This window comes from Ceratotherium simum, chromosome 24 (assembly GCF_057802395.1).
Source record: "Ceratotherium simum simum isolate JZ-2026a chromosome 24, ASM5780239v1, whole genome shotgun sequence".
In the NCBI taxonomy this organism is placed as follows: Eukaryota; Metazoa; Chordata; class Mammalia; order Perissodactyla; family Rhinocerotidae; genus Ceratotherium; species Ceratotherium simum.
This window is the reverse complement of record NC_141923.1, coordinates 3,015,169-3,036,639: the sequence shown is the minus strand read 5'-3', so window position 1 is coordinate 3,036,639 and position 21,471 is coordinate 3,015,169. Positions and strand designations below refer to the sequence as shown.

The following is a 21,471-nucleotide window of genomic DNA, read 5'->3' as shown; positions in this document are numbered from 1 at the left end:
TCTTTTTTTTTTTTTGTGAGGAAGATCAGCCCTGTGCTAACATCTGCCAATCCTTCTCTCTTTTTTTTTTGTTGTTGCTGAGGAAGACTGGCTCTGTGCTAACATCCATGCCCATCTTCCTCCACTTTATATGGGACACCGCCACAGCGTGGCTTGCCAAGCGGTGCGTCGGTGTGTGCCCGGGATCTGAACCAGCGAACCCCAGGCTGCTGCAGCGGAGCGCATGCACTTAACCGCTTGTGCCACTTGGCTGGCCCCAAGAAAATAAATTTCTGTTTTTTAAGCCACCCAGTCTGTGGTACTTTGTTACGGCAGCCTTAGCAAACTAATACACAGATCCACAGAGAAATAGTCTCTTCTCAAAATCACTGACAATTAGGGCCTGGCCCTGTGGCGTTGTGGTTACACACGGCGCGCTCCGCTTTGGTGGCCCGGGTTCATATGTTCGGATCCCCGGCGCAGACCTACACCACTCATCAGCCATGCTGTGGCAGTGACCCACATACAAAATAGAGGAAGACTGGCACAGATGTAAGCTCAGGGCTAATCTTCCTCAAGCAAAAGAAACAGGAAAATTGGCAACAGATGTTAGCTCAGGATGAATCTTCCTCACCAAAAAAAAACCATTGACAATTATATTGGAGTATTACGTTTATGACATATACTGATCACGCTAATATACCATGAGTTATAGATGCATTAATTTTTATGCAGGAGTTCTCTGAAACCTGACAATTACTTTATGGGTTCCTTTAGGGTAAAAAGATTGAGAAAGGCTGTTATAGTTCTTTTCCCCTTTCTTTGAATCTCACCCACTGGGAAATAGTTCTTCAGGATCCAGCTTTGCTGCTCCGTTTCACTCAATGATTTAAGTGCTTACAAAGGAACTATTATGAGCACTAGGCTGGGCACAGGGGATACAATGGTGAACAGGCAAGTCCCTGACTTCAGGAATTTTAGTCCAGTGAGAGAGACATGAAAGCTACTATATTAGGTTTGATAAATACTATGACAGTACTGGAGCACAGGGAAGGGAAATTTAATACTCACAAAGATTCAAGGAAGGGATGAGAAGCAAAGGATGAATAGAAGTTAGCCAAGCAAAGAGGGGTAGGTGCTAGGGATTGTTCTAGACAATGGGAATAGCAAGCACAAAAGCCATGGCAAATATAGTATGCCGTGACCCTGTACTCCGAGGTGGTAGTACTCATTCCTGATGAGGTAAAACCATAGGTCATGATTTCGGGTGGGCTTGGAGATAAGGACAGCACCAACTGAATGACTCGTATAGGAGAGATTAGCATTCTCAAGTGGCCAGGGACCATCTAGGGCTACAATATTTATGCAAAAATTTTATTCCCTCCCAGGCTAAGTAACAGAGGGGGAGAGGCAGATAAGGAACTAGAAGTGATAACAAGTAACAAAGAACAAGAGTGCTAAGAAGCTAGAGAAGAACAAACAATGATGAGATGATCAGGCTCTAATATTGGTCTCCAAAAAACTACAATTACTTGGGGCCAGCCCAGTGGCACAAGTGGTTAAGCGCACGTGTTCTGCTGCGGCGGCCCGGGGTTCGCTGGTTCGGCTCCCTGGCACACACCGACGCACCACTTGTCAGGCCATGCTGTGGCGGCGTCCCATATAAAGTGGAGGAAGATGGGCATGGATGTTAGCCCAGGGCCAGTCTTCCTCAGCAAAAAAAAAAAAAAAAAAGAGGAGGATTGGCAGATGTTAGCACAGGGCTGATCTCCTCACAAAAAAAACAAAACTACACTTACTTAACCACCACCCCCTTCCTGTAGCTGTTATCAGACATAACTGAGGACCCACCCTCTTACTTTTGGTTTAGTAATAGTTCCACATTTATCAAAATCAAGTTTCTCTCAATGTGTCCTTAAAGTCTTTACTCAGAAGTCTAAGGATAACATTAAAAGAATAAGACTTTGGAAGAAAATATTTGCAAATCATATACCTGATAAGGGACTTGTATCTAGAATATATCAAGAACTCTTACTGGGGATGTAATGTACAGCATGTTGACTATAGTTAATAATACTGTATTGCATATTGAAAGTCACTAAGAGAGTAGATCTTAAAAGTTCTCATCACAAGAAAAAAATTTTGTAACTACATATGGTGATGAATGTTAACTAGACTTATTATGGTGATAATTTCACAATATATACAAATATCCGATCATTATGTTGTACACCTGAAACTAATATGTTATATGTCAATTATACCTCAATTAAAAAAAAAAGAACACTTACAACTCAATAAAGATAACCCAGGGGCCGGCCCGGTGGCATAATGGTTTGAGTTCACACACTCCACTTTGGTGGCCTGGGGTTCATGGGTTCAGATCCCAAGCATGGACCTGCGCACCGCTTATCAAGCCATGCTGTGGCAGGCATCCCACATAAGGTAGAGGAAGATGGGCATGGATGTTAGCCCAGAGCCAATCTTCCTCAGCAGAAAGAGGAGGATTGGCAACAGATGTTAGCTAAAGGCTAATCTTCCTCAACAAAAAAAAAAAAAAGGAAAAAAAGACATCCCAATTGAAAAACGGGCAAAGGATCTGAATAGACATTTCTCCAAAGACACACAAATAGCCAGTGAGCACAGGAAAACATATTCAACATCGTTAGTCATTAGGGAAATGAAAATCAAAACCACAATGAGTTACCACTTCACATCCACTACGGTAGCTACAAATAGATGATATCAAGTGTTGGCAAGAATGTGGAGAAATTGGAACCCTGCTGCTGAGAACGTAAAATGGTTGCTTTGGAAAACAGCCATGAGCTTAACATCCATTGCCAATCCACCTCTTTTTTGCTGAGAAAGATTGGCCCTGAGCTAACATCTGTGCCCATCTTCCTCGATTTTACATATGGGACACCGCCACAGCATGGCTTGATGAGCGGGGCGTAGACCCACGTCCAGGATCTGAATCTGCAAACCCCAGGCCGCTGAAGCATGGGAACTTAACCACTACGCCACCAGGCCAGCCCCTGATGGATGTTAACTAGACTTATTATGGTGATCACTTTGCAATATATACAAATATCGAATCATTATGTTGTACATCTGAAACTAACAATGTCGTATGTCAGTTATACCTAAATTTTAAAAAATGTAAAAAAAAAAAAAAAGTGTAAGACTTCACTGATTATCCCCAAGTGCCCTTTAAACACTTCCATTTGGATGCCCATCTCATTATTACCTCAAACTCAACATGATCCAATCGATCATTCTCTTACCTTCCAAGTTTTACTTACAGACTCATCTATACCACACAGTTACCTCTTTCTGCATGCCGCATAAAGGCTACCCTCCTCTGCCGGTGCTGCAGGCCTTGCACGACCTGGTCTAGTCTCCACCTTGCTGCCCACCTTCTCTCAGTACTGTCTTAGGAGCACACAGTGTTCATATTCTTCTCTTGTCCTCCCTTCACATTGCTTCCCTTACTAGTATATCCTATCCTGTCTAAATTCAATGGCTCCTATAGAGTCCAAATTATCTTGCAGAATTTTCCGTATTCAGTAATCATATTACCTACACTGATCTCTGCCCAGCTAGCTGACAGTCCTTAAATGTAAGAGCCAGCATTTACTCTTCTCAACTTAATAAACAAATATTTATGGAAGGCCTATTATGTAAAAGGTTTTGTACACAGGGGAACACAATAATGTTTCTGTCTTCATGCAGTTATCATAGAGAAAAGAGAAACAGAAGAACAACTAGACACGCAACAAACAAAACACCGTCAGGTCTCAGTGGACAGAGAGCTCTCATTTGGTAGTAGTGATATCAAGAAAGACTTCACACAAAAGTTGGATCTACCTTCCCTGCTTATTTCAGATGGCTATAGTAAGGTCAAATCATATACTTTTTTATAAAAAGCATTTGTAAAATCCTATTCTCATGTAATACTATAGTTTTTATTTTAATTATTCAATTCCTTATTACCACAGATAACTAAGAACCAGAAACAATATTCTGCATTTGATAAACATTAAATTTCATCTACTTAGTAATCTTTATAGAGCCTAATACATACCATTTCCCCTCCACACTTCAGCTAAATGACAACTGCCTTCTCCAGGTTCTTTGCAAAATTCTACAACATCTCGACATGTTGTTTCTGGTGTTATAGGAACTTCTGTTAAAATCTGTTCATTGTTGCTCAAGAACACAGTTAATATCATCTGTAAGAGAAAAGATTAAATTAAACCTACAACTTACCGTCATTTTCATAGAGAGATTAATCCTAAATTGAAAGTGATCTCCCCACCTCCCTCCTCCCACACCCCCACTCCACTCACCTCCACCCAGTCCCACCCCCCAACTCCCCACCCCAGGGGCCAAAACGTCTACAGGATTAGTTTTTGGAAATAGATAAGCTGATTCTAAAGTTCATGTAGAAAAATTAAATAAGAAAAGTCAGGAAAATTCCAAAAGAGAAGAGTTTTAGAAGGGAACCAGCACTACCAGATATTATAAAACCTCAAAACAATATGGCGCTAGCAACATAAATAGATCAAAGGGACAAATTAGGAAGTCTAGAAACAGAAAATGGTAAATGATGGAGGAGGCATCTCAAAAGCAAGGAGGGAAAAGACTATACAATGGATGATGTTTGAGCAATTAAAATCCCCATCTGGAAAAAAAATTTGGATTCATACTGCACATCATACACTAGCATAAGTTCCTGATAGATCAAATACTTAAATATAAATCATAAAATTATAAAAGTTCTAGAATAAAACTAGGTAAATTCCTTTTTATAACCTTGGAGTACAGAAGCTCTTTCTAACTATGACTCAAAGATGAGACCCATCAAAAAAAAGACTGATACATTCAAGTAATTAAATATAAGAATCTTGGGCCGGCCCCGTGGCTTAGCAGTTAAGTGTGCACGCTCCACTGCTGGCGGCCCGGGTTCGGATCCCGGGTGCGCACCGATGCACCGCTTCTCCGGCCATGCTGAGGCCTTGTCCCACATACAGCAACTAGAAGGATGTGCAACTATGACATACAACTATCTACTGGGGCTCTGGGGAGATAAAAAAAAAGCAGGAGGATTGGCAATAGATGTTAGCTCAGAGCCGGTCTTCCTCAGCAAAAAAAAAAGAGGAGGATTAGCATGGATGTTAGCTCAGGGCTGATCTTCCTCACAAAAATAAATAAATAAATAAATAAAATTGTTAAATATAAGAATATTTTACAATGCAAAAAAGACAAATTAAGGAAAAATATTTGCAATTCATATTACAAATAAAAGGCTAATCTCAATATATAAAGGAATCCTAAAAATTGGTAACAAAAAGACCAAAAATTCAATTTATTTTTAAAAATTGGCTGAGGAAATGAAATAATATATCACAGTAAAAGAAATGCAAATGGCCCTTAAACATGAAAATACATTATAATGTATTTGAAAAAAACTTTCCAGCATTATTGTTATTCAAATCTTTAAAAAAATCCTACCACCTTGATCTAAGATCCGGAGACCACATCAGAAGGGATTTTTTTAAACATTACTTCTAAAGTACAATTTAAACCAAAGATTTTCTTTAATCAGACAGTAATATAAAGTATTTGCTTAATCTTTGATCAAAGTCAGAAACAAAATCTGCATTTGTCCCAAAATTCTCCTCTCACTTAAAATCTCAGCTGTCAAGTAAGTATTTTAGTTCATTATTAAAATATTTTTTTCTTAGAAGTGCCCTAAATTCCTAAATTTTGATATTAAACGTCTTTATACAGCTGGTCAGATTTTATGTTACCAAAATTGATAACAGTTATGAACTAGTTTCCTTGCAATTAATCTCCCCTCACTCCAACCTACCCCTCACCGTTGCCAGTTCATTCTTTGAACATAAATCAAGTAAAGTTATTCCCTGGCTTAAAATATTCAAGGGCTCTACACTGCCAGCAGCCCTTCCCAAAACATTTTTTCTGGTATATAAACAGGAAACAGGTTTCTTTACTGAGCACTTAGTCTAACATTGTAATGTTCATGTGCATCTCTAACTTTTTCCCCCTCTGAGACTCACATGAGGCTTGGATTTCCACAGAACACCCTTTGAGAAAGCCTAGACTATAGGATAAACCGTTAACTCCTAGCACAGCAAACACGATTCCTCACAACCTTTCTGGCCTGCAGTCCTAGTGCCTTCCAGCCCGCACTGAACCCTGCTCCCTCAACTCCAATCAAGTTCTCTCAGGCCCAAGGCCCTCTGCCCCAGTGCCCTTCCTGTTTGCCTGTAAACTCCTATTCCCCCTTCAAAAGAAAACTCAGCTCATAGGCTACCACCTTTGTAAAACCTCCCTTCACCACCTCCTCTCACCACGGAGGCTACATGATCCCTCCTTTGTGATCCAGGAACTCTTCACACATATCTTTATTACATCACAGCATTAACACGTCTCCCTCCCCTCACCAGGCTCTATGCTCCTCCAAGCAATTCACTTTTGAATCTTTCATTTACCATTGCCTGACACATGCAAGGCACGCTAAAATCTGGTTGACCCCATGAATGACACACAAAACCCGAAGTCTCCATCATACCGGAGAACTGAGGAAATACTGCGTATAATCTAAGTAAGATACATCCAGTCTGTTCCATAAACAAGCATTTTTTCTTCAGTTCTTCTTAGGTATTATAAACACATTTATATTTAACAAGAAGTTAAATAGTTATTTCTGCTCACTAACCCATAAGAGGAATTTATAAAAAATTGGGGGCTTTTGATTACTGAAATGAATGGCCTGGAATCTATAAAACTGAGAATAAAACAGGTAATTCCTGAATCCAGTAGAAACAAGTCCAGAAATGAAGAGTCTTAATGTTGTAACAGTTCCACCAGAACAAACGGAACATATTTTTATTCCTGTTTACACACATTTACTTTACACTTCTTTTTTTTTTTTTTTTTTTTTTTAATACTAATTACAACCCATCACCACACACATGTACCGAATTATCCCTTTCACCCTCCTCCCTCCCCCCTTCCCCTCTGGTAACCACCAATCCAATCTCTGTCCCTATGTGTTTGTTTATTGTTGTTATTATCTACTACTTAATGAAGGAAATCATACGGTATTTGACCTTCTCCCTCTGACTTATTTCACTTTGCATTATACCCTCAATGTCCATCCATGTTGTCACAAATGGCTGGATTTCGTCGTTTCTTATGGCTGAGTAGTATTCCATTGTGTATATATACCACAGCTTCTTTATCCATTAGTCCCTTGATGGGCACTTAGGTTGCTTCCAAGTCTTGGCTATCGTGAATAAGGCTGCAATGAACACAGGGGTGCATGTACCTTTGCAAATTGGTGTTTTCAAGTTCTTTGGATAAATACCCAACAGTGGAATAGCTGGATCATATGGTAGTTCTATCGTTGATTTTTGGAGGAATCTCCATACTGTTTTCCATAGTGGCTGCACCAGTTTGCACTCCCACCAGCAGTGTATGAGAGTTCCCTTCTCTCCACAACCTCTCCAACACATGTTGTTTCCTGTCTTCTTAATTATAGCCATTCTGACGGGCGTGAGGTGATATCTCATTGTAGTTTTGATTTGCATTTCCCTGATAGTTAGTGATTTTGAACATCTTTTCATGTGTCTGTTGGCCATCTGCATATCTTCTTTGGAGAAATGTCTGTTCAGGTCTTTTGCCCATTTTTTAATTGGGTTGGTAGTTTTTTTGTTGTTGAGATGCATGAGTTCTTTATATATTTTGGAGATTAAGCCCTTATCAGATGTATGGTTTGCAAATATCTTCTCCCAATTGTTAGGTTGTCTTTTCGTTTTGTTGATGGTTTCCTTTGCTGTGCAGAAGCTTTTTAGTTTGATGTAGTCCCATTTGTTTATTTTTTCTATTGTTTCTCTTGCCCGGTCAGATGTGGTGTTTGAAAAGATGTTGCTAAGACCGATGTCGAAGAGCGTACTGCCTATGTTTTCTTCTAGAACTTTCACAGTTTCAGGTCTTACATTCAAGTCTTTAATCCATTTGGAGTTAATTTTTGTGTATGGTGTAAGGTAAGGGTCTACTTTCATTTTTTTACATGTGGCTATCCAGTTTTCCCAACACCATTTGTTGAAGAGACTTTCTTTTCCCCACTTTACACTTCTAATGGTAAATATTTTCCCATGTGATTTCACAGCCCATGCTTTTCAAGATCTAATAATATATTTTCCCAAAGCATGCTTTATAAATGAAAATTTCAGATTAGTAAAAACATTTTTTTTTTACTATCTTTCCTTTAAGTGCTATTAGTAGTTTACTAACAACCAATAGAGTGCCCTGTTTCCTCAGTTCTTCAGTTTTTTTTTTATTCCTCAGCCCTTAGCCCTTGTCCTGCTACAGTATCTCCTGGTTTGTTCTCAATACTATGAGGTAGTGAATGTTTATATAATCACTTGCTTCTGCAAGACGAGCCTCTGGCCAGAACCAGGGTCTCACACGCTCACCGTCCACCACGGGCACAGAGCAGCCCCTTTAGCACTCATGAAGGCACGGCTTGTGTTTACTTGCTCTGACAAGCAGAGTTCTTTATGAACCTGCTGCCCAAATGAAAGATGGCATGACACTATTTTGGGGCACTTTTTGAATTACCAAGACTTTTCAGCTCATGAATAAGTTTAATATGGTGGGGGAGGAGGGAGGCGAGGTAGAACGGCAGAGTTGTAAGTCTGAAGATTTATTTATTTTGTGAGGAAGATCGGCCCTGAGCTAACATCTGCCAATCCTCTTTTTTTGCTGAGGAAGACTGGCCCTGGGCTAACATCTATGCTCATCTTCCTCCACTTTATATGGGACGCTGCCACAGCATGGCCTGACAAGCCGTGCGTCAGCGCGCCCCTGGGATCTGAACCGGAGAACCCTGGGCCGCTGCAGCAGAGTGCGCACACTTAACCGCTTGCGCCACCAGGCTGGCCCCTGAGGACTTATTTTTTTTTTTTTTTTGTGAGGAAGATCAGCCCTGAGCTAACATCCATGCTAATCCTCCTCTTTTTGCTGAGGAAGACCAGCTCTGAGCTAACATCCACTGCCAATCCTCCTCCTTTTCTTCCCCAAAGCCCCAGTAGATAGTTGTATGTCATAGTTGCACATCCTTCTAGTTGCTGTATGTGGGACGCGGCCTCAGTATGGCTGGAGAAGCGGCGCATCAGTGCGCGCCCGGGATCAGAACCCAGGCCGCCAGTAGTGGAGCGCACGCATTTAACTGCTAAGCCACAGGGCCGGCCCAAGACTTATTTTTAAGAGCTAAGAACTCCCAGATAACTTTATCCGAAAGTCACTAAACATTACTTCACTTTTTAATTCTATTTTATAGTCTTTAGTAAACTCTATCTTTCCTAATCTTAGCAAAATTCATTTTCCCTAATCTCTATTACTTCACCAAAGTGAATTTCATTATAATCATGACAGATTTGAAAACTTTCAAGATAAATTAAGCTGGCATTGACCTGAATGGTACATACTTCCCTAAGGTATCCCCTAAAATTAAAGCTGCAAAGGTCTGTGACCGGTACTGTTATTCTAGCAAGATTTCCTTGCTTAAAAAAAACTAAAGAATCTCCCACACAAATATCATATTGTATTGATTCTAGAAGCACGTTTTGTTTATATTTTAACATCTCTGAAATCACAATATATCTTACAAGTGATAGCATATCATAATCTAATGAGTAGTGTTATTTTTTCTTTTCTACTAATGCATATAAGATAGGATGAAACCCAACAGGGTCAAGGATTAAGTGAACTAAAGAAAACAACCACAACTAAAGGAAAAAAGAAAAGAAGTTAACGTTTATCCTTCCTAAAAGATTAATATGTTGAAAATAAAAGATTTGGTCAACTACAGTTAGAAAAACATGCAAAGATTTAAACAGCAGTCCCTCCTTCTCTGCGAGGGACACGTTCTAAGATCCCCAGTGGATGCCTGAAACGGAATAGTACCGAATCCTGTATACACTACGTTTTTTCCTACAGAACATACATATTTGAGGTGTGACGGCAAAACTAGCACAAATTTCTTTTTCCTTTTTCACAATTTCACAGATAGAAGATTCGTTCTTACTATAGATCTTAGCAACCTCAGCATACGATTTTTTTCCTTTCCATATTAAGTTGAGAACTTTCACTTTTTCACTTAAAGGAAGCAGTCTATGGCTTCTCTTTGGCATATTCAAATTGCCAGCATCACTACTCTTGCGCTTTGGGGCCATTATTAAGTAAAATAAGGGTTCCTTGAACACAAGCACTGTGATACCGTGACCGTTGATCTGACAACCGAGATGGCTACCAAGCGACTAACGGGCAGGGAGCGTGTACAGCTTGATCCGCTGGACAAAGGGATGATTCACATCCTGGGCAGGATGGAGCAGGACGGCTCAAGATTTCATCACGCTACTCAGAACAGCACGCAATTTAAAACTTATGAATTGTTTACTTCTGGAATTTTCCATTTAATATTTTCGGACTGTGGTTGACCGCAGGTAACCAAAACCGTGGAAAGTAAAACCACAGATAAGGGGAAACCACTGTACTATGTGCTGTAACAAATACAGCATGTGATGACAAGATGCCCTATTTATGACTTTCCTCAAACTGTTCCCTCTGCCCAGACAAGTCATGCTAACAGACCCTGCTGGCCCCTGCTCATCCTTCTCCATCACCTGCAAACGTCCACCTCCTCTTGGAAATATTTCCTGACACCACTGTCTACCCATCCTGACCCAATCTGAGACAGAGCCTCTTCTGTTCTCCTGTAACAGACTGTGGCTATTTCTAGCACAACATTCTTACACTAAGTTATCAATGGTTTTCATGGTTACATCCTCTATTAGAACAGCGTTTGTGACTCACAAGAGTGAGCTGTGGCGCATTACCTGGTCTTGAAATCATCTAAGTGTGTCTCAAGCTGCAAATATTTTTATTAAAAAAAAAAAAAGTCTGAAGAACCCAGAACGACCATAAGGCCACTGAGGGCAGGACTTGTGTTCTCTCTCTAACTCAGTGTCTGAGTAAAATCTAGACACATAAGTGGTGCTGGTAAATGAAGGCTGGAGGCAGGCTAGCAGGCAGACAACTGCATAACAGTATCAAGTAACTCACGAGACCACCTTATCCTTACTTTCAAGAAGGTTTGAGCTACACAAAGAAAATCAACTGGAATCAATCACTAATTTAAGTACTCTACATAAAATCTTTAAAATGTTTACAAATGCGGTATTTAAAGGATGTTCTTGATCCAAGGAAATCAAAGCAAAGCACAAATTAGGGGTGCATAAGCCATTAACAAAGAGGAACTATCTCAATATATACATGCATCAAATCATCACACTGTACACAATGCTTTATGTCAATTATACAATGACAATGTTATATGCCATTTATATCTCAGTTAAGTTGGGGGGAAAAACACCCATAACAACAACAAAAAGGAACTATCTGGGGCTGGCCTGGTGGCATAGTGGTTAAGTTCTTACTCTCTGCTTTGGCAGCCCAGGGTCTGCGGGTTTGGATCCCAGCACGGACCTACATACCGCTAATCAAGCCATGCTGTGGCGGCAGCCCATATACAAAATAGAGGAAGATGGGCACAGATGTTGGCCCAGGGCCAATCTTCCTCAAGCCAAAAAAACAAAAAAAAAATAGAGGAAGAATGACAACAGATGTTAGCTCAGAACAAATCTTCCTCACACACACAAAAAAGACAGATAATAACAAGTGTTGATGAGGATGTAGAGAAACTGGAACTCTCATACATTGGTGATGGAAATATAAAATGGCATAGCCATTCTGAAAAATCATTCAGCAGTTTCTTAAAATGTTAAACACAGATTTACTGTATGACCCAGCAATTCCACTCCTAGATATCTACCCAAGAGAATAAAAATATGCATCCACACAAAGTCTCATGTGCAAATGCTCATAGCAGTATTATTCATAATAGCCGAAAGATGGAAACAACCCAAACGCCCATCAACTGATGAATGGATAAATAAAATGTAATATATCATACGATGGAATATTATTCAGCCATAAAAAGGAACAAAGTACTAATATAGGTTATAACACAGACAGACCTTGAAAACACTATGCGAGGTGAAAGAGGCCAGACACAAAAGACCACATATTATATGATTCCATTTATGCGAAATCTCCATAACAGGCAAATCCATAGAGACAGAAACTAGATGAAATGGGGAGTGACTACAAACAGGCACAAAATTTCTTTTTGGGGTAAATAGAAATGTTCTAAAATTAGATTGTGGTGACGGCTGCACAACTCTGTACATTTACTAAAGATTTTTAAAAAGTTCACTTAAAATGGGTGAATTTCATGGTACATAAATTATACCTCAATAAAGCTATTTTTTAAAAGTACAAACTATAGGGGATGGCCCTGTGGCATAGTGGTTAAGTTGGGTATGCTCTGCTTTGGCAGCCCAGGTTCACAGGTTTGGATCCCAGGCGCAGACCTATACCACTCATCAGCCATGCTGTGGCGGCAACCCACATACAAAATAGAGGAAGACTGGCACGGATGTTAGCTCAGGGCAAATCGTCCTCAAACAAAAAGAGGAATGCTGGCAACAGACATTAGCTCAGGGCGGATCTTCCTCAGCAAAAAAAGGACGAACTACAGACTTCCAAAAAAGAAAATAAGAAACTCTACTTAAGTGGTAGAAAGAAGCCTGGAATAAGAAACAAGTTCTATCCTTGGAACTCAGAGGGAACAAAAAATAATTGAGAAGATAATAAAAGCTATACCAAATTTTAGTAACATGTAATAACTCACTTGGTAGCTTACGAGTAAGTAGCCCACAAAAGCCAAAGAAAGGATCAGTTTGGACAGGGGAAAGGGGACATCAGAAGACCGTTTCAGCTTTCCAGTGGGCTGCATACCGCAATATGAGAATTAACGCTAAGCTCCCTTCCAGCCCTACATTGTTGCAACACCTTCACCAATTTAGAATCTCAGAAACGTTACGGCTGTAAGGAAAACTAAGTCCAAGACATTGCCTCCAATGCCTCATCTCACTTCCCTGAATCAGCCTCTCAAAGACTGAAAAATACACACTAGCCTTTGCCCACTCACACAGAGCAAGGAGAATACAAACAGACAGACGTGGGAGGCACCCTTGATTCCTTTCTCTCTCATACTCCACAAACAACACATCAGCAATACTGTTGACCCTAATTTCAAAGTGTACCCAGAATCTGACCGCTTATTTCCATTGCACTGCCCTGGCCCAAGCTACCACCACCTCTCAGACTGGACGTTTTCTTTCTTTTTTTTATTTAATTAAATTAATTAATTAATTTATTTCCCCCAAAGCTCCAGTAGATAGTTGTATGTCATAGCTGCACATCCTTCTAGTTGCTGTATGTGGGACGCAGCCTCAGCATGGCTGGAGAAGCGGTGCATCAGTGCGCGCCCGGGATCCGAACCCAGGCCGCCAGCATCGGAGCATGCGCACTTAACCGCTAAGCCACGGGGCCGGCCCAGACTGGACATTTTCAAGAGCAACCTAACTGGTCTACGTCTCCACTCTTGCCCTTCAGATATATCACTTCACTCAAAACCCTCCAGTGGGTTCCTATTTCTCTCAGAATACATTCTAAAGTCCTAAGTACCGTCTACAAGGTCCTACCTGCATCACACACACTGCTCTAATCTTACCTCTTACAGTACGTACCTCCCTTCATTCCCCTGCTCTGGCCACACTGGCATTTTCACTGTTCTTCCAACTGAGCAAGCCAACTCCTGTCTCAGGGCCTTTGCACTCGCTGTTCTCTACCTAGACCGCTTGTCCCTCAGCTACTAACATGGCTATATTACTCTTCTTTCAGGCCTCTGCTCAAACGTCACCTTATCAGGGAAGCTCTCCCTAACCAGTCTACCTAAAACCACACTATTCTCTCTCTTTCTATCCTCTCACCCTGCTTTATTTTTTTCTTCTTTGCACTCACCACCATCTGATCTATGTTATATATTTATTTCTTTATCCTCTGTCCCCTCCCACTAGAACATAAGCTTCCTGAGAGCAGGAATTTTAGTTAGTTCACTGCTGTATCACTGCTGCCTGGCACATGGTAGGCACTCAATAAACTCCCCCAATTATACATAAAATTCCTTTTTACAATAGGTTGAGCCACAAAGGGTAGGTGCCTGCCTTCTCATCTTCAAGATCTCTATACAAAATGATAGCCAATATTTTACCTTTCTAATCACTGAGTTAGTCCACACCAGAGAAAAGAAAAAAAATCTTTAAAACACGTTAGTGTGCAAGTCAGGAGCCTGTACGCATGTATGTGATATTTGGCAGATTTTACTCAAACCTAGAGATCCATGGACATCCCTCGCTAAGCCTTCCCTCTTTCCACAAGGTGGCACTGCAGGGTATCAGGGGGTGAGTTTTCCCCTCCTTTGTAAATTTGGGGGGAAAAGAATTAACTCCAAAGAAAACAGAGGAATAGTTTAGTAAGAGGATGTTAAGTTCAATTTCCCATAATTTGAATTTGTATTATTTTGGCAAAGAAATAGAATTGGCTTTTGGAGAGTAATGAAAAATTTTTTTCTAAATAAATCAGAAGTGTTAAGAGCCGGCCCCGTGGCTTAGCAGTTAAGTGCGCACGCTCCGCTGCTGGCGGCCCAGGTTCGGATCCCAGGCGCGCACTGACGCACTGCTTCTCCAGCCATGCTGAGGCCGTGTCCCACATACAGCAACTAGAAGGATGTGCAGCTATGACATACAACTATCTACTGGGGCTTTGGGAAAAAAATAAATAAATTATTTTAAAAAAAAAAAGACCTAAATTGTTTATTTAAAAAAAAAAAGAAGTGTTAAGACTGCAGGGGTACATAGTTAACCCTCCTGAGAGGCCAAATACATTTAAACATTTGAGTAGCATCTATTCAAAGTTAAATGTTCATTAAATTAGATCCTCAATAATATCAATTCTGTTTAGTTCAAATCATAGTTTTTATTTGCTTTAATAATTTAACATTTAAAAACATATATTCCAGGGGTTGGCCCAGTGGCGCAGTGGTTGGGTTTGCACGCTCTGCTTCGGCAGCCCAGGGTTTGCAGCTTCGGATCCTGGGCATGGACCTATGCACTGGTCACCAAGCCATGCTGTGGCAGCGACCCACATACAAAATAGAGGAAGATGGGTACAGATGTTAGCTCATGGCTAATCCTCCTCAGCAAAAAGAGGAGGATTGGCAATGGATGTTAGCTCAGACCCAGTCTTCCTCACACACAAAAAATATGCATATTCCATCATACACAAGTTCCTTCTCATCAACCTGAATTGGTGAAATCTGGTTCTTCATTATTCCTGGGAATACAAAATAAACATCTTAGTTTTCCCTTCACCTCATGTACTTAATCCCTTCAGTATCTAAAAGCATATGCATTTTGAGGGAACCGTCTAGAATCTTGTAGAAATGTAAAATTCATGAAGCTTTCCATAATGCCTCAATGTGTCATTAGTATCTGGTGTGGAGGTGACTGATGCAGCTGATCAAATTTAATCTATTCACTAAAACTTAAAGAATCCTCTAGAATAGAAAAAGGGCAGTATCAACCCTGACACCCATCTTGATCAATATTGAGAATCACTGCCCGGAATGATGGTTGCTTTATAGACGTTGTCCATGTGAACATTACGGAAGCAGGACAAACACTGATTTTTAAAGCACAGGTTGTGACCTACTAGCGGGCTGTAAAATCAATTAAAGCCCCAGGACCAGTTCTGTTTTTTAATGGAAAAGAACAATATAAAACAATATTAAGAGAATGAAAAGACAAGCCCCACACTGGGAGAAAATATTTTTTTTTTTTTTTTTAAAGATTTTGTTTATTTTATTTTTTCCCCCCAAAGCCCCAGTGGATAGTTGTGTGTCGTAGCTGCACATCCTTCTAGTTGCTGTATGTGGGACTCGGCCTCAGGATGAACGGAGAAGTGGTGCCTCGATGCGCACCCGGGATCCGAACCCGGGCCACCAGCATCGCAGCGCACGCACTTAACCACCAAGCCACAGGGCCGGCCCTGGGAGAAAATATTTATAAAACATGTACCTGACAAAGGACTTGTATCCTAAATATACATAGAACTCTTAAAACTCAATAATAAGAAAATAAAGAACCCAATCAAAAAATGACAAAATAGGGGCCGGCCCGGTGGCGCAAGCGGTTAAGTGTGCACGCTCCACTGCGGCAGTCCGGGGTTTGCAGGTTCAGATTCCGGGCGTGCACCGACGCACCACTTGTTAAGCCATGCTGTGGCGGCGTCCCATGTAGAGTGGAGGAAGATGGCCACGGATGTTAGCTCAGGGCCAATCTTCCTCAAGAAAAAAGGGGAGGATTGGCATTAGATGTTAGCTCAGGGCTAGTCCTCCTCAAAAAAAGACAAAATACCCAAACAGACCTCTCATCAAAGAAGATATACAGATGGCAAATAAGCATATGAAAAGACGCTCACATCATAGATCATGAGGGAATTGCAAATTAAAACAACGAGATACCACTACACACCTATTACAGTGGCCAAAATCCAGAATACCGACACCACCAAATGCTGGTGAAGATGTGTAGCAACTGGAATTTGCTGGTGGAAATTTAAAATGGTACAACCACTTTGGAAGACAGTTTGGCAGTTTCTTATAAAATTAAACATATTCTTACCATATGATCCAGCTTATTGAAATCCTTGGTATTTACCCAAATGAGCTAAAAACTTATATCCACACAAAAACCTACACATGAATGTTTACAGCAACTTTATTCATAACTGCCAAAAACTTGGAAGCCACCAAGATATCCTTCAGTAGGTGAATGGATAAACAAACTATGGTACATCCAGGAAATGGAATACTATTCAGTGATAAAAAGAAATGAGCTATCAAGTCACAAAAAGACATGGAAGAAACGTAAATGCATATTGCTAAGTGAAAGAAACCAGTCTGAAAAGGCTACATACTGTATGATTCCAACTATATGACATTCTGGAAAAGGAAAAACTATGGAGACAGTGAAAAAGAAGCAGTGGTTGCTAGGGGTTGTGGGCGGAGGAATGGAGGAGTGAGTGAAGCACAGATTTTTAGGGCAGTGAAACTACTCTGTGTGACACTATAATGGTGGATAAATGACATTACACATTTGTCAAAACCCACAGAACTGTACAACGCAAAGAGTGAACCTCCATGTAAACTACAGACTTTAGTTAATAATAATATATCAATATTAGTTCATCAACTAACAAATGTACTACGCTAATGCAAGATGTAAATAAGAAGGGAAACTGTTGGGGCTCAATTTTTCTGTAAACTTAAAACTGCTCTAAAAAATAAAGTCTATTAATTTAAAATAAAAAATAAAGCAGTAGACTACACGTGGTAAGGGTACACGTCGTCTCCTGAAATTCTAACTACATACATCCATATATAGAGACACGTGTGTGGGTAAGACTGGGTCACCTTATAAAAGGTGTTTCTCAGTGTGTGTGGATCAAGGTCTAAGAAGTTTGAAAGATACTGCTCTCAGGGCCTCACGAAACCCACCAGGACTAAACGAACAATCACTGCACTGTGGAAAAAGCACTCCCAAGACAGTTTATCAGTGCTTATTATTAGGCACTGTAATGCGCACTTCACACATTCTCAATTCTCACACCAACTCTGTGAGATAGATACCACCCTTCATTTTATAGATTAGGGAAAAGAGGCCTGGAGAGGTTAAATAACTTGTCCAAGGTCACAGCACTAATAAATACCAGAGCAGGATTTAACCCTGATCTGTCTGACTCCAAAGTTATGCTCTGAACCACTACTCTAATCTGCTTCAAAATAAAAAAGGAACAGCAGCAAAAGTTTTAATAAATACCTTCCTACTTACAATGTACTCCCTATTATTTAATAACTTCTCAATTAACCAAGTTTTATGTAGTGTTTTTAGTCGGAGCGATCTGAATTGCAAAGTTAATCATCATACAAGGGAACCAGAACAAAGAATCATGCATTTTTTCTAATTAATCAACCATAAAGATTATCTCACTAAAACTATATAGATGTTCTAACTAAATTTTCCTGAACTTTCAGAAATTTAAATTAGGTGTACCAACAATTCTCAGGATAAGAATTCCTCTTTCTACATACTTCTTTGTAAAATTCAAGAAAATATACTCCTGTACGTATTTTTTAAAAACATATTGATCTACGCCTGGGTATATGCCCAATAGAATTAAAAACATATGCCTAGGGGCCAGCCGTGTGGCCTAGTGGTTAAGTTTGGTGCGCTCCACTTCAGCGGCCTGGGTTCGGTTCCTGGGCATGGACCTACACCACTCGTTGGCAGCCATGCTGTAGCGGCGATCCACATACAAAACAGAGGAAGACTGGCACAGATGTTAGCTCAGGGCGAAGCTTCCTCAAGCAAAAAGAAGACGACTAGCAACAGACGTTAGCTCAGGGCAAATCTTCCTCAGCAAAAAAACCCAAACATATGTCTACACAAAAACTTGAACATGAATGTTTATAGCAGCAATATTCATAACAGCCAAAAAGTGGAAACAGCCCAAACTGATGAATGGATAAACAAATGTGGTATAGCTATCTATACAATGGAATATTACTTGGTCATAAAAAGGAATAAAGTGAACGGTACAACATGGATGAACCTTAGAAACACTATGCCAAGTGAAAGAAGTCAGATACAAAAAAAAGTTCACATATTGTATGATTCCATTTACATGAGATGTCCAGAACAGGCAAATCCATAGAGACAGAAAGTAGATTAATGTTTGCCAGGGGTGGGCGGGGAGGAGAAATAGGGAGTGACTGCTAATGGGTTTCTTTTTGGGGTGTTCTAAAATTGGAATAAAATTGGAAAATGTTCTAAAATTGGATAGCGGTGATAGTTACACAACTCTGCAAATACATTAAAACCACTGAATTTTTATACTTTAAAAAGGTGAATTTAATGATATGTCAATTATATATCAATAAAGCTGTTATTTTAAAAAAAATCTAGCTATGCCAATTATTCAACCTATATAATAAGCAAGATATTTTTCCCAATGGAAACAACTTGAAATAAACATTATATTTCATTGTATATTATATATACAGTTGGCCCTCCGTATCCTCAGGTTCCGCATCACAGACTCAACCAACCTCGGGTCAAAAGGGTTATGATAGGGGCCGGCCCGGTGGCGCAAGCAGTTAAGTGCGCGCACTCCACTGCAGCAGCCCGGGGTTTGCTGGTTCGGATCCCGGGCGCGCACTGACACACCGCTTGGCAAGCCACACTGTGGCGGCATCGCATATAAAGTGGAGGAAGATGGGCACGGATGCTAGCCCAGGGCCAGTCTTCCTCAGCAAAAAGAGGAGGATTGGCAGATGTTAGCTCAGGGCCGATCTTCCTCACAAAAAAAAAAAGGGTTATGATAGTTGCATCTGTACTGAACACCTACAGACTTTTCTTGTCATTATTCCCTAAACAATACAGTATAACAACTACTTATTTACATTGTATTCGGTATTATAGGTAATTTAGAGATGATTTAAAGTATACAGAAGGGCCGGCCCTGTGGCTTAGCGGTTAAGTGCGTGCGCTCCGCTACTGGCGGCCCGGGTTTGGATCCCAGGCGCGCACCGATGCACGACTTCTCCGGCCATGCTGAGGCCGCGTCCCACATACAGCAACTAGAAGGATGTGCAACTATGGCGTACAACTATCTACTGGGGCTTTGGGGGAAAAAAAAGGAGGAGGATTGGCAATGGATGTTAGCTCAGAGCCGGTCTTCCTCAGCAAAAAGAGGAGGATTAGCATGGCTGTTAGCTCAGGGCTGATGTTCCTCACAAAAAAAATAAAATAAAATAAAGTATACAGGAGTATGTGCATAGGTTATATGCAAATACTATGCCATTTTATATAAGGGACTTAGGCATCCTTGGATTTTGGTATCCCCCGGGGGGTATCCTGGAACCAATCCCCCAAGGATACCAAAGGATGACTGCGTATCTTTCTTTTTTCGAGTAATAAACATCTATAGTTGTACGAATCCTGTTTTTCATGTCGGCTAATACCAAAAGTCGAGTACGTTTGCCAGCAGGAAACAAAGCTTAAAACAACAAAGGTAATTAGCAAAATAATGTGTCTGAAGAACACTTTAATATAATCGTATATAGATACACCATAGTAAATACTATTCGTCTGATACAAAATCAGAATATAATTTACAAAGGAAAACTAAGTCCAATAGCACTCATATCTTTTTACAAATGACTTCGTCCATTTTCTCTTTCAGATTTCAGCCAGCTCTTCAAAACCATGATGCTACTTTGAATTTGCTTATGATGCTCTGAATTACCATTCTCAAAATATTTCTCATCTTTAGAAAACTAAGCAAAACTAAAGTGTGGAAAACAAAAGTCCCAGTGCCTGGAGATAGATTATCTATGCCATTTACAAAGCAAAAATACTTAAATAGATATCCCTTAGGCCTTGTGGAATCTAAATTCAGGCACTAATGACATGAGCCATGATAAGATATCCTAATGAAACAAGACAGACCACTGTTGTTACAGCACAGTGATATGGTGGATAAAGTTTCACCTAATTAGGTGAGTTCCATGGAAGAAAAAATTCACTGTTAGCATTGTTCAATAACAACTGTAACCAGGATCTAGAAATCACTATAAAAAGAAAACTAAACATTAATTTACTAATCTCCATATAAAACCTGGTAAAAAAAAAAAAACAAAACAAAAAACCAAAGACTTATCAAGCTTTGTTATCAACTGTAAAATGTGAAACCTCAAAATTTTTAAGTAAGTTTTCACAACAAATGCCTTGTTCATATTTTCTGCTTAGGAAAAGAGCTTGTTGGAGGTAGGGCACACACAGAGCTACAAATGTTTTTTCCAAATTCTGCTAGTATTGACATATTAGAATATGCTTAAAATCAGAATGACGTTTATAACAAGATACTTAACATCAAAGGACTTTTACAATTTATTAATAATAAAAATAGCTATTATTTCAGTGCTTACTAAGTTCACCCACAGGCCCTTTGTTTGCTCATATTACATCACTAAACTTTCTTAAAAGGCCAATGGAGCCAGGTGCTTGGATGATCCTGTCGCTGCAGACAGAATGAAGGACTGCCCAAGATCACAGGACTAAGAAGTGCCAGAGTGTCCACTCCAAAGCTTAAGTTTCTACTCAAATAGCTCAGGAACAAAACAGTGCTAAACTCTTGAACACTTAAAAAAAAAAAACACAACTATTCAAGTTCTTCATCCTCATGAAACTATAAGAAACAATCTTTATTCAAAGGTTATCAGGGCCAGCCCTGTGGCTTAGCAGTTAAGTGCACACACTCCGCTGCCGGAGGCCCGGGTTAGGATCCCGGGCATGCACCAACGCACTGCTT

General features: G+C 40.2%; 1 protein-coding gene across 4 annotated transcripts in view; it reads right to left on the bottom strand.

The window, feature by feature from the left end:
- Positions 1 to 21,471, bottom strand: part of PPP1R13B (protein phosphatase 1 regulatory subunit 13B) — an 88,226-nt gene that overhangs the window by 48,547 nt on the left and 18,208 nt on the right. For 3 of the 4 annotated variants that reach the window (XM_087447852.1, XM_087447854.1, XM_087447853.1), the window contains exon 2: positions 4,064 to 4,211. In XM_087447852.1, coding sequence (XP_087303978.1) covers positions 4,064 to 4,211 — 148 coding nt within the window. Of the gene's footprint in view, positions 1 to 4,063; positions 4,212 to 21,471 lie in introns of those variants that run through there. The other variant, XM_087447855.1, reaches the window with a different exon arrangement.